The 14,588-nt window shown below is 41.9% G+C and overlaps 1 protein-coding gene across 2 annotated transcripts; it reads right to left on the bottom strand.

Annotated features, from left to right (window-relative positions):
- Positions 1-2,481: 2,481 nt before the first annotated feature.
- LOC124651699 (clathrin heavy chain 1-like) lies at positions 2,482-13,906 on the bottom strand. Of its 2 annotated transcripts, XM_047190743.1 has the most exons (30): positions 13,840-13,904; positions 13,494-13,698; positions 11,942-12,030; positions 11,758-11,836; positions 11,508-11,635; positions 11,114-11,212; positions 10,927-11,035; positions 10,572-10,651; positions 10,260-10,487; positions 10,107-10,172; positions 9,503-9,619; positions 8,663-8,860; positions 8,439-8,555; positions 8,283-8,342; positions 8,084-8,170; positions 7,896-7,979; positions 7,678-7,812; positions 7,540-7,602; positions 7,350-7,454; positions 7,144-7,256; positions 6,803-7,055; positions 6,578-6,714; positions 6,218-6,496; positions 5,117-6,119; positions 4,522-5,007; positions 4,241-4,411; positions 3,981-4,166; positions 3,353-3,475; positions 3,160-3,270; positions 2,482-3,070 (listed from the first exon to the last, which is right to left on the bottom strand). In XM_047190743.1, exons 1-30 carry the CDS (start codon positions 13,882-13,884, stop codon positions 2,900-2,902), a joined length of 5,127 nt encoding a protein of 1,708 aa, XP_047046699.1. In that variant the 5' UTR covers positions 13,885-13,904; the 3' UTR covers positions 2,482-2,899. The 2 variants fall into 2 exon arrangements, with proteins under 2 accessions (XP_047046699.1, XP_047046698.1); XM_047190742.1 differs by having other exon boundaries at positions 7,144-7,454; positions 13,840-13,906.
- Positions 13,907-14,588: the final 682 nt, after the last annotated feature.

Below are 14,588 nucleotides of genomic sequence, written 5' to 3'. Positions count from 1 at the left end.
GCTGTGGAAGTGGTGGCCGCTCCGACGAGCTCTTCACCAGGGGACTTTTGCCGGCGTTCTTCGCCTTGCTCCTGTTTTTTCAGGTCGAATGGCGTCCCTCGTGGAGCCTGGTTTGCCATGGAAGCATCTCTTCAACCTCCTCTTTTGGAGGCCCTTCATCAGCTCCTTGTCGACATTGCTCGTCGCTTGCGCTCCAAGTGGCGCAGTCCCCGGTGGTGCGGTTGACGGTCGACGGTGGAGCTTCAGGCTTGGCGGTGACCTCGGACCGGATTGCATTTCCTGTTATCAGTTTAGGGTCCTTTGTGCTTATTTCCAGGATGTGTTTGTAATTTTCATGCTTTATGAGGTCCTGTGTATTTTTTGGTCTGTAACCGCCTAAAATCAATGCAGCTTCTTGGACCTTCGGGTCCTTTCTTGTTCAAAAAAAAATGAATGATTGGTTCACCTGGAATACCATTGCACAACACCCGGCAAGAGGCTCTAATGAGCAAAGCCACCACCCAATTTATTTATCTCGAGGCCAATTAAAAATTCCCAATATTAATGCACCGAATCAAAATATTTCTTGATGTCAAGTTTTAAGATAATAGTTGACTTGTTGGTGCGGTGCATCCTTCTTGCAAAATTACAAACTCACATGAAGTTTTCGTGGATGCTTCTTGATTTGATAAAGGCACTTTGGGACATGGAAATGAGTGTGTTCATGTGGAGATCAAGCGTCATCTTGGTAATTATCTTTGCAATAGTATGAATAAGGTTAATGGGGTGGTAGTCCGAAATTGTTTCTACTCCATCCTTCTTAGGAAAGAGGGCAATGTTGGTGGAATTGAGCCAATAAAAAATTTATGTGTGGAGGTTGGAGAGGAGGTTGATGACTCGCATAACGTCCTCTTTGATGGTTGCCCAAGAAGCTTTAAATGAAGCCCATGTAAATCCATCTGGATCGAACGCCTTGTCACTTGGCGAAGTTTTGGCCGCAAGCACTTCCTCATCCGTGAAGATATCACCAAGATTGGTAAGATCAGAAGTGGGGAACATCATGGCCGCCCAATTGAAGTCACGAGTGCGAGGTTGAACTTTGCACATTATCTCGATGAAGTTCTCTTTAATCAACCCCTCTTTTCCTTCATGATTGGTGACCCAACCATGGCCATTGGTAAGCATATGAATAAAGTTCTTCCTTCTCCTTGCATTGACCTTGGAATGAAAGACAAATGTGTTTGCGTTACTTGCTTTCAGGTTATTTATGAGGGCACATTGTTTTTTATTGACCTCTAAAGCACCACCAAACTTACCACTTTCCTTTTGAGTATTTTGCGCAACTCACCCTCGAGCGAGAGAGGCCTAAAATCTTCTGCCACATCCAAGCGGAGGATGATCTCTTGAGACATGTGGAATTGCAACTTGGCCATTGACTTTTCTAAAGGAGTCGAAAATAGAAGACATCGACGCAACCATTGAGTCTCTACCGGAGTCAAAACTAAAAGACATCGACGTAGCAACTGCTTGCCGACAGGAGTCGAAACTACAAGATATCGGTGGATCATTAATGATTCAGATGTGGTTGAAATTAGCGAAGCAAAGATGAATTACTCCCTCCGACCCTAAATGCTTGTGCACATTTAACCTATGACAAATAGTTAGGGCCAGGGGAGTAAAACATTGTTCGGGTCATGAGATGGAGCCAAAGAAGTGGATGAGGCTACAAGAGCAGGGGAGAAGACCTTATGGGTTGAGGCTTGAGAGTTTGACTAGGGAAGAAGAAACGTGATGATCCAATGGTTCAAAGTTGACTATGATTCTGAAAGAAAATAAACCGGTCGCCTAAAAGCAAGGAAAAGGGTTGTCTAAATGTGAGTCACACGGGTTTGAGTTTATCTTTTACAACAGTTGGAGTTGGTTGTTTATACTACATGCTTCGACGCAAAAGTCGAATTGTTGTCGTTTTGGAAGAACCGCCCACGTTTAGACAGCTTTTTTTCCTTGCTTGCGAAGCCGGGCGAGACAAAGGATTCTTTATTTTATGATATAAAAAAGGAGAAAGAAAGATCAACCGTGGTTTTCCGAGAAAGAAAGGCACATCTTGATGTGCAAGGCAGAAGAAACTCAGACTGAGGAACGCAACTGGTTTGCTGAAAAGGAACACGCTAGTTTCAATGGTTACCGTTAACAGAACTAGTCATACCTTCCAAGAATATAGTACTGGGTACAGTATATAACGACGATTCTAGAATTGTCTCAGAACGCAGCTCGTCCAGTTTAGTAAACGATTCTGGAAATTCACGCCTAACTAGCTTCTAACATCTTTCCAACCAACATGATAATGACACTAGTTTCGCCGAAGGTGCTCTTGTTCTGCAGTAGCAGAAAGGCGTAAAATTGCAACCGTGGAAAAAAAATATAGACCATCAACAAATTCAAAATAGACAGTGTAGTTCAAAAAGGTGCTCTTTTTCAGGTAAGAAATCAAACCACTGGACATGAGATCGTAAAGCCTAACAGGTAACATGCACACAGTATTTGTTTGTGTTTATGGCTGGCTTGCAACACCAACGCTGACAAGTGTACATGGAGATCTACAAACTTTCATTACATAAACACCTATACAAATGGTACCAGTCTTGCAATTCCCAACTCAACTGGGTCTAACCACAGTCATGCTGCTGATCCTATCCGATCGTAATATATATAGCAACCTGTAATTAACTCAAACTCGGCTAGAGATTTCGCTCTCCAAAATTGTCATGGTACCGAAAGAATATTAACTGGAACAACCAATGACGCAGATCTAACAGTTCCAACGAAACAATTTCGCTTGGGATCAAACCTCATCTGTCTCTGGGTGAACTGAAATATTTGACATCCTTCTATGCTCTTCAAAAGCCAATGGAGCCCCAACTCAGTAGCTTCCCATTGGAGGCATCCCATATGCTGGCATCGGACCAGGACCCATAGGCGGCATACCCATTCCACCCATCGGAGGCATGCCCATACCGCCCATTGGAGGTGGACCACCCATCATACCGGGCGGAGCAGGCAAGGCGAGAGGAAGCAATTGAGCGTACATGTTCTGCACAACATAATGCAACTTGTCATACTGGCTTGCTTAAGCATTGATTAATAAGCCCTTCAACCAAAAGAAAGGCACTTCAAGATTACCTGCTGAGCAACTAGTTCCTTCTCTTCACTCTCCTTGGCCTTTTCTTCCTTCTGTGATTCAATCCTGTCCTTCACTAAATCATCTACCTTGCTCGTGTACTCACGGATGAACTGCATGCATAGAGGATATTGTTATAGCAAATTGTACATATAAAGAACACTTCCGAAAATTCACATGGAAAAATATAAATACCTGTAACAGATAGGGGAAAGCGAAGTCAAGCATGTTATTCGTCCATGCAAGCTCAAGAGCAACATCCGCACGAATCAAGTCGTAGCAAATGAAGAGGCAGGAAGCAAAACATTCTTTCTTTCCCTGCAGCAAAACCAGAGATGTTTAGTGATAAGAATTGCAATATTGCGCAGACAACTCCTGCACCCTAAGGCCTTGTTTGGCACTAGTGTTTTTGGGGATTAGTGGGGATTATACTCTAGAGTATTGGGTGAATCCCTACCGTCATCCAATCCCCACAAAACCCCATCCCCAATCCACTAGGTAGGGGTAGAGTATTGGGGATTGAAAAAATTGCACTAAAATTTAGGGAAAAGTGGGGATTAAACTCGCTCATACTCTAGCACCAAACATGTATTGGGGATAAGTGGGAATTTGAAGTTTGGAGCGGATTATCCCCGCTAATCCCCACTAAAACTCTAGTACCAAACAAGCAAGTAATATATTCTTGGTTAGTATGCTGACTATAGACACCAGATGGGGATGTCATGCCACAAAAGGACAAAGTTGAAAATTCCATAATGGAAATTCATGCTGCTAAAAAACAAGCAGAATAAAAGGCATAACTCAGTTCGCAAAGAATTCAAACCTGCTCGATAAAATAGACAAGCAAGTCCTCCGAGAGCTCACGATCACCAGACTGTGAGCATGTCTCCATGCAATCCTTGTACATGTTATCTTTCTTCGACAATGCAATTGATTGCTTCCATCTGCCAGCCTTCTTGTAAATGTAGGCAGCTATCCTCCTCATCTCAAGCAATTCATGCTTCTCAAGCTGATCAAGAATTAAAGACACTGGTTACAAACAGTAACACCATAAAGAATCATTCCATATTCATCTACTTTTACCTTCTGGGCAAGACCAATCTGATCAAAGTTATCATGCATGTCCACAGATTCACGGAGCCTCTCGTAGTCCTCCTCTTCGACATATAGCTCATTCAAAGCCTCATTGACGGCAGAGACATTGTTACTCTGAACTGCAACCATGTACGGTTTCACAAGATGCAACTGACCAGCCTGCATAAAAAATAACAGAACAATTCAAACTTTCAGCATGGTATATAAAACAGTGGCACCAACAGAAGGCCCTTGCCGTATAAGAATAAAGGCCACCATTAGATACGAACCTTGCGCATTATGTCTACAACTCTTGTATGATCCAAACGAAGCGCAAGCACATTGAGAAGATCGTTGATGAGATCAGGGTGTTCTTGCAAATAGAAGTGCACTGCCTTGTAATATATCTCAACGTTTGCAATCTTCACACAAACATCCTTAAATTGCATATGTTCCCACGCATCTGGTGAGTGGTTCATGATAGTTGTGGCAGCATTGTCAAATTCATCATATTGGATGTATAGGTATGTAAGCTCTTTCCAGTGCTGCTGTTCATCACAAGCACGGATAAGCTTAGGAATGTTGAGACGGGTGGAGAACAGTTTGATGTGTTCCATGAGCTTTTCAGGGCGGTATCTAGCATAGAGAACTCCCAGTTCTGTAAAGATGCCCATATGTGCCCGTTCAAGTCCAAGACCACTCTCCATAAGGGAAATAAGCTCATTGAAGCACCCTCTGTTCTGGTAGTATTCGCTGACTTCCTCCAAGTCATCAACCTAAAGAATAGAAGGCACGTCAGAAAGGATGACATGGAAAAGGATAATCTGAAAGGAACATACATTTAGCAAATGTTATAGATACAAAACGATGTCCCTGCTTACATACCTGGACGATAATATTGAGGCCACAGATTTGTGCTAGACGGAACTCCTCAGCATCAACACAAGCAAAGCAGACTTCCTTCCATGTTTTAGCACTGTTAGCTTTACGGGCAGCATCTACAGCACTTTGGAACTGCTTCAGCCTGACCAGGGTGACAGCCAGCTTGGCCCAGTTTGAGATGAAGGCATAGATGATCTTTGCGGCTTCGTAAAGCTCTTCGTCAAACAAACGGTCACCAACATTTTGGAGATTCGCGACATTTGGCATCAGAATGAACTCTTCAATGTCACTGAGCCTATCAGTCTTAGCATATGCGAAGATGAGTTCACCATCAACTTTGGGCTCCCTTGCCTTTTGCCTTACCATCAGCAAGTACTTAACTAAATCATGGTAAACATTTGCTTCCTCAGCAGCACGAATGACATCAAGGAAGTGTGTCACGTCATCTGCACGGATGAATGATTCGATTGCTTCGCTAACTAGACCTTCACGCAGCTGGGCCTTGGCAACCTGGCTCCAAACAGCATCTTCTTCAACACGGAAAGCGAACTCTTCAGCTCTTTCAATGCTTCGGATGTTATCCAACAGAACATTGACAGCCTGCACATTCAAGTTGAACTTCTTGAATATGGCAAAGGCCTCCTCATAGAGTTGTGCTTCAACAGCCACTTCTCCGACAGCAGGACCATCAAAGTTATCAAGTCTGTTAACATAGTCCATGACTCTAGATGAGTCCGCCTTGATGGCTGTCAAGATGAGCAGATTCTGAAGATTAAAGTTTCCACTGAACGCAGAGTTCTGAAGGACAATCTTTTCAAGAAGTTCTATCAGTTCATGAGGGAGGTCAGCTGTCATGAAAGCCTTAACAGCAGCAGAAACTTGTTCAGGACTCTTGCTTTCTGGCAATGCGGTAGACACCACTTGGTCAATGAATTGCCTTCTATATTCATTTTCAGGCTGTAGAACTTTATCCCACAGATCGCCATCCATTCTTTCAACCACATACCTGATAAGTCAACTCAAATCATGTAAGAAAAACAGCCAACAAAGAAAAAGATTCAGACCAACAATATGGCATCAGAAGTACAAACAACTTTTACATACCTAGCTTGCAGCTTGAACAACGAATTTTTGTTGGTAACGTTGATAAGTTCTTCATCGCACTGTCCACGTCTGTAAGCAACAACGGCTAGCGTAGGATCCCTCTTTTCACAGTATTTACCCACCACACGGGAGTCATAGAACGGGTTGGTAGTCAGGAAATGCTCAGGATTGTTGTTGCTATCAATGATAATTTTTCCAAGAGCATTGTGGACATGCACATCTTGACTACCCTCGCTCACCAAGTGCTCCAGGAATTGTGTAAGTAACCGTAGTCGATTCCTGATTAAAATATCAAAGAAATAAGACCAAGAAAGAAGGCGGGTGTACATGTGCATCCAGGATAAGAGCTAACAATCAAACCTCTTCTCGCATTCATCAACCAGTGGCTCAACAGGGAGAAGAGAACGGACCGACAAGATCAAACCCTTGATGAAATCTTCTGGGCACTCATCATCAAGTAGCTGCCCTACTACCAATGGAGCATTTCCAGGGTTCACCTACAAAAAGGAGGGGAAAAAAGCCATTCATATACTCAACATATTCGAAGTGATAGTCAAATAAAACTGAATTACAAGAGTTACATACTTTCTGTACATAGCCTTCGATATACCGGAGCATATTATTTGTATAGAGATAGTGAGTAAGATCTGGAACAAAACCAAAGCGGTCGCAAACATTTATGAGTGGGCGGGCATCAGGTAATTTTGTTTCCATCAAGAAGTTCTTCGTCTTCTCAGCATCATAAAAGTTAGACTCTCTGGTAACTCGCTCAACTTCTTTAATCTGTCCAGTCCTTGCAGCTGATTCTATGTATTTGAAATGAATTTCAGGATCCTCACTGTTGCAAGTGACGAAGTCAAATATTAAAGGGTGATGACACAGTAAGAAAAGGCCAAATGAAACATATCAATGTCAGGAGTAACTACCTTGAGCTCAAATAGGATCCTAAGAAGAAGTAGAGGCCTTCATATGATTTAAATTGTTCAAATAGTTTTATGCAGGCGTCAACTCCAAGCTGCTCAGCGTATTCTTTGGCAGCCTGCAGACGTGCCACAGGTTTTCTGATAATTAGAATAGAGAAAAAAAAAGAGCAACGGGAAAGAAAAGTTAAAATGAAACTCGGTAGGATTACCTGCACAACAATTTGAAGATTTCCTCTCAAGTTGACCAGTAGAAGGTCCTTCATGCATTCTAATGCCCATTCTTTAGAAAGGGTTCCAAAGAACTCAACAAGTGCCTGTGCAAGAAAGTTATAAATGGACTGGACATAAATGGACTGGACATAATAGACTGATAACCGATCACAACTGAAAAGAACAAACCTGTGGCTCAATAGCATGTGTATTCACAATAACACGCTTGATATCAGGTAACTCTGCGTAGTGCTGCATCGCGCAATATAAGAATAATTAAGCAGAGAGCAAAAGAGAATCAACCAAAAGCATGCAAAAAATACTGACCTGGAGGGCCCGCAAGTACAAGCCAGCTTTTTCACACAGCTGAGCAATACGAGGCCGGTCGTAATGAGTGAACATACCATTAGCAAGAATGGCATCAGCAACATTTGGGTAGGTCACCAAGTTGATCTCCAAAACCTAAATGGATTCAGACAGAAGCTACTGAGTAACGAAGAATGTATGTAAACCATCTATATTCAAAGAAAAACAGAGATGCCAACCTTGGTTTGAAGGAAAGCATGCTCTTCCAAATTTGGTTTCAGTACATCCAACAGAAAAGCTGTTGCTTCACGTATCATATTTCTCTGTCAACAGAAACGCATAAGGCAAGGCCAAATTCCGTAGTTAGATGTGCAAAAAAAATACAAATCAAAAGCATATTAAGCATGGCATGAAGAAAAAAGGCTACCTGAAGGAAGAGATCAGTTATTGTATTATAATCTAGCGGACAACCACCCTCCATTTGTGACATCATGAGAGCAAAGTTGACAGCTCCCTGATCACAAATATATGACATACAGTTAGGCAAGGATTTATGCAAATCAGGCAGCCAACCAACAAGCACAAAAAGTTTCACCAGCACAGTTTTTCTTAAACCACCTATTTACCTGTGGGTCTGTACGTAAGATGGTCTGAAGGAGGAAGAGGTAGTCAGGAGTGTATCCGACCTGGAATAGCAAAAGTATTAGGTCGACATTTAATATCCAAGCTGAACACATGTCTAACAACTGAAAACAAGAATTTGAAGTACCGAAGCACTATACCTGCTTTGAGTATATAAGGATCTTGTCAAACTCCCTCCTCTCAGCAAAAGCGGCGACGACTTTAGGGGTTGCCCTAGCCTTTATGTATATTTTCAGCGCAAGATCATTGTCTACCGTCTGCAATAACATAACACTGAGTGAGCATTCTAGACACAACAGTGAACAAAAATGATAGAAGAACAACAAACTCTGCAACCAAGGAGCATGGCAGAACACTATTTTACCTTGACAAGATCTCCAAGTTCTTCGCTGCACTCTAACTTGTCTTCTGCCAACCAATTTTCCAAAAGGTTCTTCTTGTTCTGATTGACAACAAGGCGAGATAATTCGAGAGATTCATAGGCATTCAGTTTCCCTCGAGTAAGCAGTGTGCCAAAGTACTGCAAGAGTGGAGGTGTTTGCCCAGCTTGAACAGGAACACTCTGCATTTGAACAACACGAACAGAAAATCAGCCAAACAAACCTACAGTTTAAGCAGACTAACTGTAGATACTTTAAGATAGATATGATACATTTTTTTAGTAATATTATTTCTTTGAACAGGTAATAATTTCAAATACGGAATAGGCAAGTAAACACTTTAAGCAGATTAACCAGTGCAAACAAGATGATATTTTCTTTCTTAATTGAACATTTCATATCCAATAAGACTAGCCCCAATGGGAGTATCATAGGTAGTATCATGCATGCCATGTTGGCAAAAATCTGATGTGGCGCACCAATTAATGAGGTGAGAGATGGGAGTGGTATCATAATATGATACCGTATCATAGCACGTAAAACTAGAGAACTTAGTAGCAAACACATCATGTACACAAATTTGCATTGAGATTCTACAAAACATTAAATATGATGATACTATGATACTATGCATTGTGGAGGTAGTATCATAAACTAGTATCATGTGCATGATACTAGTGTAGGATACTTCCCATTGTGACTAGTCTAATACTCTAAAAAATGATAACAACCAAGAGTTTATCAGACATTGTAAATAAAAGCTCAACAAAACACTGAGTATATAAGCATTGAGAACTTCATATGCACCATGAAAAGAAAGGCACCTGGAATTTGGCAACAGTCTCAGGAGTCCTCAGAAGACCCTGAGGAGATTCTGCAGCCAGCTCTGCTGCTTCCTTGTATTTTGTCTGCGCAAACAGTTCCTGGAATCTTTGCACAACCTGCAATTCAGAAAATGATACATATGAATATTGATTCCAAATAAACATCTTAAATGCTACAGCCAGTAAAGGGCTTAACACTTCATGACTGCTAGGGCAGGGGTAAGAACTCCAGTTTCTGGCAGAAAATGATAATTGCCATCTAGAGAAAAATTACTGGTAACTGCTAAAATGATTAACGACATGAACTTTTATGGAATAGAAGTACGCTAAGAAGTGATTATGTAAACAACTTTGGAAGGCTATAGTGCTCATTCGCAATAAAGAGCCAAAATGTACAAGACTGAAACACATCAGCTACAGAATTCCTATGGAGCACGACAAAATTAGCAGTGAATAGCTAAAAAAATCTAGAAAGAAACAAATAACTAACAAAACTCTGTACTAAATAATGATTCAAAAAATATAAGCATAGATAAAGAAAAATGAGGAAGTTTTGCAAATGTAAAACCATCATTTGTGAAAGAATATTAGCTATGGAGCTTACCAAGTTCTCTGCCCCAGGGAGATTGGCTCTTTTGGCAAGATTCACGGCTAGTTCAAGGTTGTTTAACTGCAGGAACAAGGATATATTGAAGTTTTAAAAGGATTATCCAACATATGCACCAGCAAAATAATAGAAGAAAGCAGAACAACATACTTGACCGCTGACAAATGGTACAACGGTTGCATCATTAACAGTGGCATGCAAAACCTGCCCTCTTCTGTTAATAGCATAAAATCCACCAGTAGTAGAAGACTCTGCAGTCAAGAATATGGGATCTGGGCTGATTCTATTCCTATAAACTGCGCTAGCAGTTTCCAAGTCATACACAAACAAAAGCCCAAGCTTCGTGATTACATAGACAAGGCCATACTTTTGAGAGATCTGTAATCAAAAGAAGATAAAAAACGAATTAGATCTATGTGGTAACTAACAAGGTATCAATACCTTTGAGACTTGTAACAATACCTGCATTGCTACAGGAAAATCATCCTGGAAATCTGGTGGGAAGAAGAGATCGGCTTGCTTCTTGGAAAAGCCAGGTTTCCCTGCAAGAAATGAATCAGCAACAGAAGTACAAACAGGGGAATGAATTCTTTTAAACATGCTTTAAATGACAGTGCAACACACTTTGGAGAAAGCCTACAAGGATAAGATGTACAAGACCATTTTTCAGTAGCTAAATATGATGGGACTCATATCGTGGATAAAGACATTCAGTTGTTGTTATGCCATGCTAGTTGTCTCAAGTTTGCTCTAGTAAGAAATTAAATGGAAAAAATAATATAATCGAAAGTAGAACTTCAGGGTTCAAAAGACAAACCTGGCTGGGCACCCAGTTCAATAATATGTAGCTTCGAAGTAATTGTTCCAGCATTAGATGCCTTCGAAGCAAAACAGATGAGGGTGGATGGGTTCTCGTTGCCAGGAACCTGGATAAGAAAACCAAGCACAGTTGTTAAACACTAGAAGATAAACTATATAAGCAGCATTAAATAACTGAAAAGCACCTTGAATGTTGCAAAAGAAGCAGCATGGGCTTCAAGTGCTTGGCTACGCTGCTGATCCACAGAAAAAAGTTGCATATTTCCCTTCACCAGCTGCGGCCTCTGATAGGTGAAAAGGAAAGCTCGTCAATATGAGAAGCAGATATGGCAAGGTATCATTTAATAAGTTCTACAAAGAAATGCTCTCATAAATCACCATGGTAGATTTTCTTAGAATTATGCAAATACGCAAGTTATATTCTTAGACACCAAGACTGGTCAAAATTATCAAATAAATAGAATAAAGAATAGAAAGAAGGGGCACAAAAAGAATTAGGGTCTTCATAGTGCATTCAAGTGTGACCACAGCGATGAACTATGTTTTGATATCTATTAAAAATGTCCATTACAAGCATACCTCTGGAGCACCAGGTGCAATTCCAATAAGCACAAGCCACTTCTCCGCTGGATCACATCGATAGTTGATAATCTGATTATTGGCCAAATTAGCTGTCCTATCAAACATCTTAACTGGCTCAGAATCTCCTGCATTCCAACAAAAGAAACCAATGATTATCTTGGTTTTGTATACGTAGCAGCCAAATCATGCAAAGCTGGAACCTAGAAGTACTTAAACAGACAATAACTGTGATTTGTCAAAGAATAACCTTCAATTGACCAGTGATAAACAGATGTCTGTGTAACCAAACCCAACAACTTTGGTGTGATCCATTTCCAAAACACAACCTGTAATTGGGGAAGAGAAGACATGAATGGTAACGCATTGAGTAGAATTATACATTGTCATTTAAACAAAAAATAGAAATAATGTAGAATAATCTAGTATTTTACCTGTTCAGGCATCTGGTGTGACTTAACTTTAGTCTTAGCCTCAATATTAAATATTTGCAAGTGATCCTGTGTGGTTCCAGCTATTTGAGCTGCAATATTCAGTGAAAATTTTATTTACATAGATCAAACACAGGCTGACAGAAAGTAATGCTTAAGACTTAAGTATGAATATGCAGTTTCTACAAACAAAAATGAATCCAGAAAACTAAAATGCTACCGATCTATTAATCAGTAATTTCAAACTACATTTGCACAATCAGCATCACTAATTCTATTTGTAAGGAGCGTTATGTAGAAAGCACCATAAAGAATTATCACATCAAATGAGTACAGATCGTACGCTCCCTATCAGTCTATCAGACGAATTCATTTTTCCCTGCAGGTTCTACTCTATAACAACTAGCTAGCCAGAAAAAATAGGAAGGTAATAGCTGAGTACATTCTTTTAAAAAAATAGTTGACAAAAAGCTTATTTATTGACATGTTTATCCATTCTTCAGGGCAATTTAGAAGCCACAGAAGTCCAATATCTTTGGAAATAGTGACCTGGGTCTTAAGTGGGCTCGTCTTAGAAAAGAGAGGCCCTTCTCCAATATTTCAAGTTCAAGGAGAAGGTATGTGAGTTTTCTCTACGCGATAATTCCCATGGACACCCCCCCCTCTTTGGATAATAACGATGTATGTAACCTGTGTATTCCCACAAGTCCATGCCTTGTACATATTTCCTGTTAATTGTTTATTATACATATAATGTCGTGTCAGGCGCTACCCTACTGTTTACCCTCAAACTGAAGTTATCATTTACGGACAAAAATATATAATCGACAATATACGCTGACCTAATTCAAGGAGAAGTCATCTGCTCAATGAGAACGACGGCATACAATGACTCGCATATGTGTATACAGACTCTTGCGGTACCCTGTCCAAGGTCCAAGCTAGGATCAACTAGAGGGAATCTAAGCCATGGTCATGGTAACAGTGTAAGCGAAATAGATGCCATGCTACAATCTTAGTTGCTGTCGAGCACACAGACTCAGTTGCAAAAACATTAGCAACATATCACAAGCTTTTGAAGTGTACCATATCAGCAGACATCAGCACAAGCTAAAACGAATGTATGTGACCTTTTGCCGGATCATTTATTTTAGAATTCTAAAATGCATGTATTCATAAAGTTGAACGTCAATTTTGAGATAGTAGATCACCAAGCTAACTTTCTGTCCTGGGCATATTATCACCACAATGGAAGAAATATGTGTCTGCGTAATGATGACAGGTCATCATTCCTCCTAGGGCTCAAGCAAATTCGTTACTAAAACAAAATTACCAGTCTAAGCTAACAAACCAAGCTGAAAGTTGATATCAGCTCTGCGAATTCCTAGCCACTGGGCCATTTGCACACTACTAACTATACTGCGGAGCTACATGCCGAGATCACCACCAAATTCTGACAGATCCCACGACGGGACGACGAGGCAAGGAAGGCAGCAGCAGCAGCAAGTGCGTCATGGAAACGAGATCCCGGAGGCAAGTTGTCGGCGAGATCTACCTTTGAGGGCCAGGATCCTGGTGTTGGGGTTCATGAGCGCCGAGTCGGCGGTGATGGGCCTGCGGAGGGGCTGGCTGGGCATGGCCATGTCGATGATGACGACGCTGTTCTGCGGCGAGGTCTCCCGGACGCAGATGTACCGCTCCGACTCCATGGTGACGTGGGTGAAGGTGACGAACTGCGGCGCGATCCCCAGGCTGGTGAGCTGCAAGCAACAACAAGCGCCATGGGCGCGGCGGTGTCAGTCGAGTCAAGTTCCGCCGGTCGGCCCGGGACCCTCCCCGGAGATCTGATCTGGCTTGGGAGGGAGGGAGGGAGACGGTGTTGGTGTGTGTGGTGGTGTTACCGTGAGGGCCTCGCGCATGGCGATGGGGGCGTTGGCCGCCGCCATGGCGGCAGACGGCGGTGGCGAGTGGACACTGCCGGCGGCGGGCGGCGGGCGGCGTCTCGCCCGGCGGTGCGAGCGAGCGAGAGATCGGATCTGATCTGAGGAGGGGACGAGAGGAGGAGGAACCAACGGGGCAGAGACGATGGATGGAATTTTTAGTAGTGGGTGTCTGTTGGAAGTCGTTTGACGTTTAAGTCCTCCGGCTTCGCCTTAATGGCATTCCAAGCTCAAGACAGCGGTGACTGTCTGTGAGCACGTGAAGCCTTCACCGTGAAGGTTTCAAAGTCATCTCTCCACACTAGGGCATGTTCAGTATATCCAAGCTCAATTAATCGACATAAAGAGCTCACAGTTCATGGATCACCTTATTCGACCAAAATGGTATACTGCCAGATTATGTTCTATATATGACCAAGAGTGCAAGAGTGTTGGACAAAAAAGACCAGAAATTGGTCCATATAATTAAGTTGACCAGAAATTGGTCCACATAATTACGTTGAAAAGTCTATCCATCAATCGTGTTCACCCATTTGTTTCACTGCGGTATGAACCATTTTCATGTGTGCTAGATTCACGTCTAACCTTCTCCATGTGGCCCTGCATCATCAATAACAATTTTGACGTCGTCCTCGTTGCTCTAAGCGACACCTCAAGAGTCATGAGACCGTCCTTGGCAACACTATATCATGTCATTATAACGGTGAAGT

This window comes from Lolium rigidum, chromosome 5, assembly GCF_022539505.1.
Source record: "Lolium rigidum isolate FL_2022 chromosome 5, APGP_CSIRO_Lrig_0.1, whole genome shotgun sequence".
Lineage (NCBI taxonomy): Eukaryota > Viridiplantae > Streptophyta > Magnoliopsida > Poales > Poaceae > Lolium > Lolium rigidum.
This window is presented reverse-complemented; position numbering and strand designations above follow the sequence as displayed.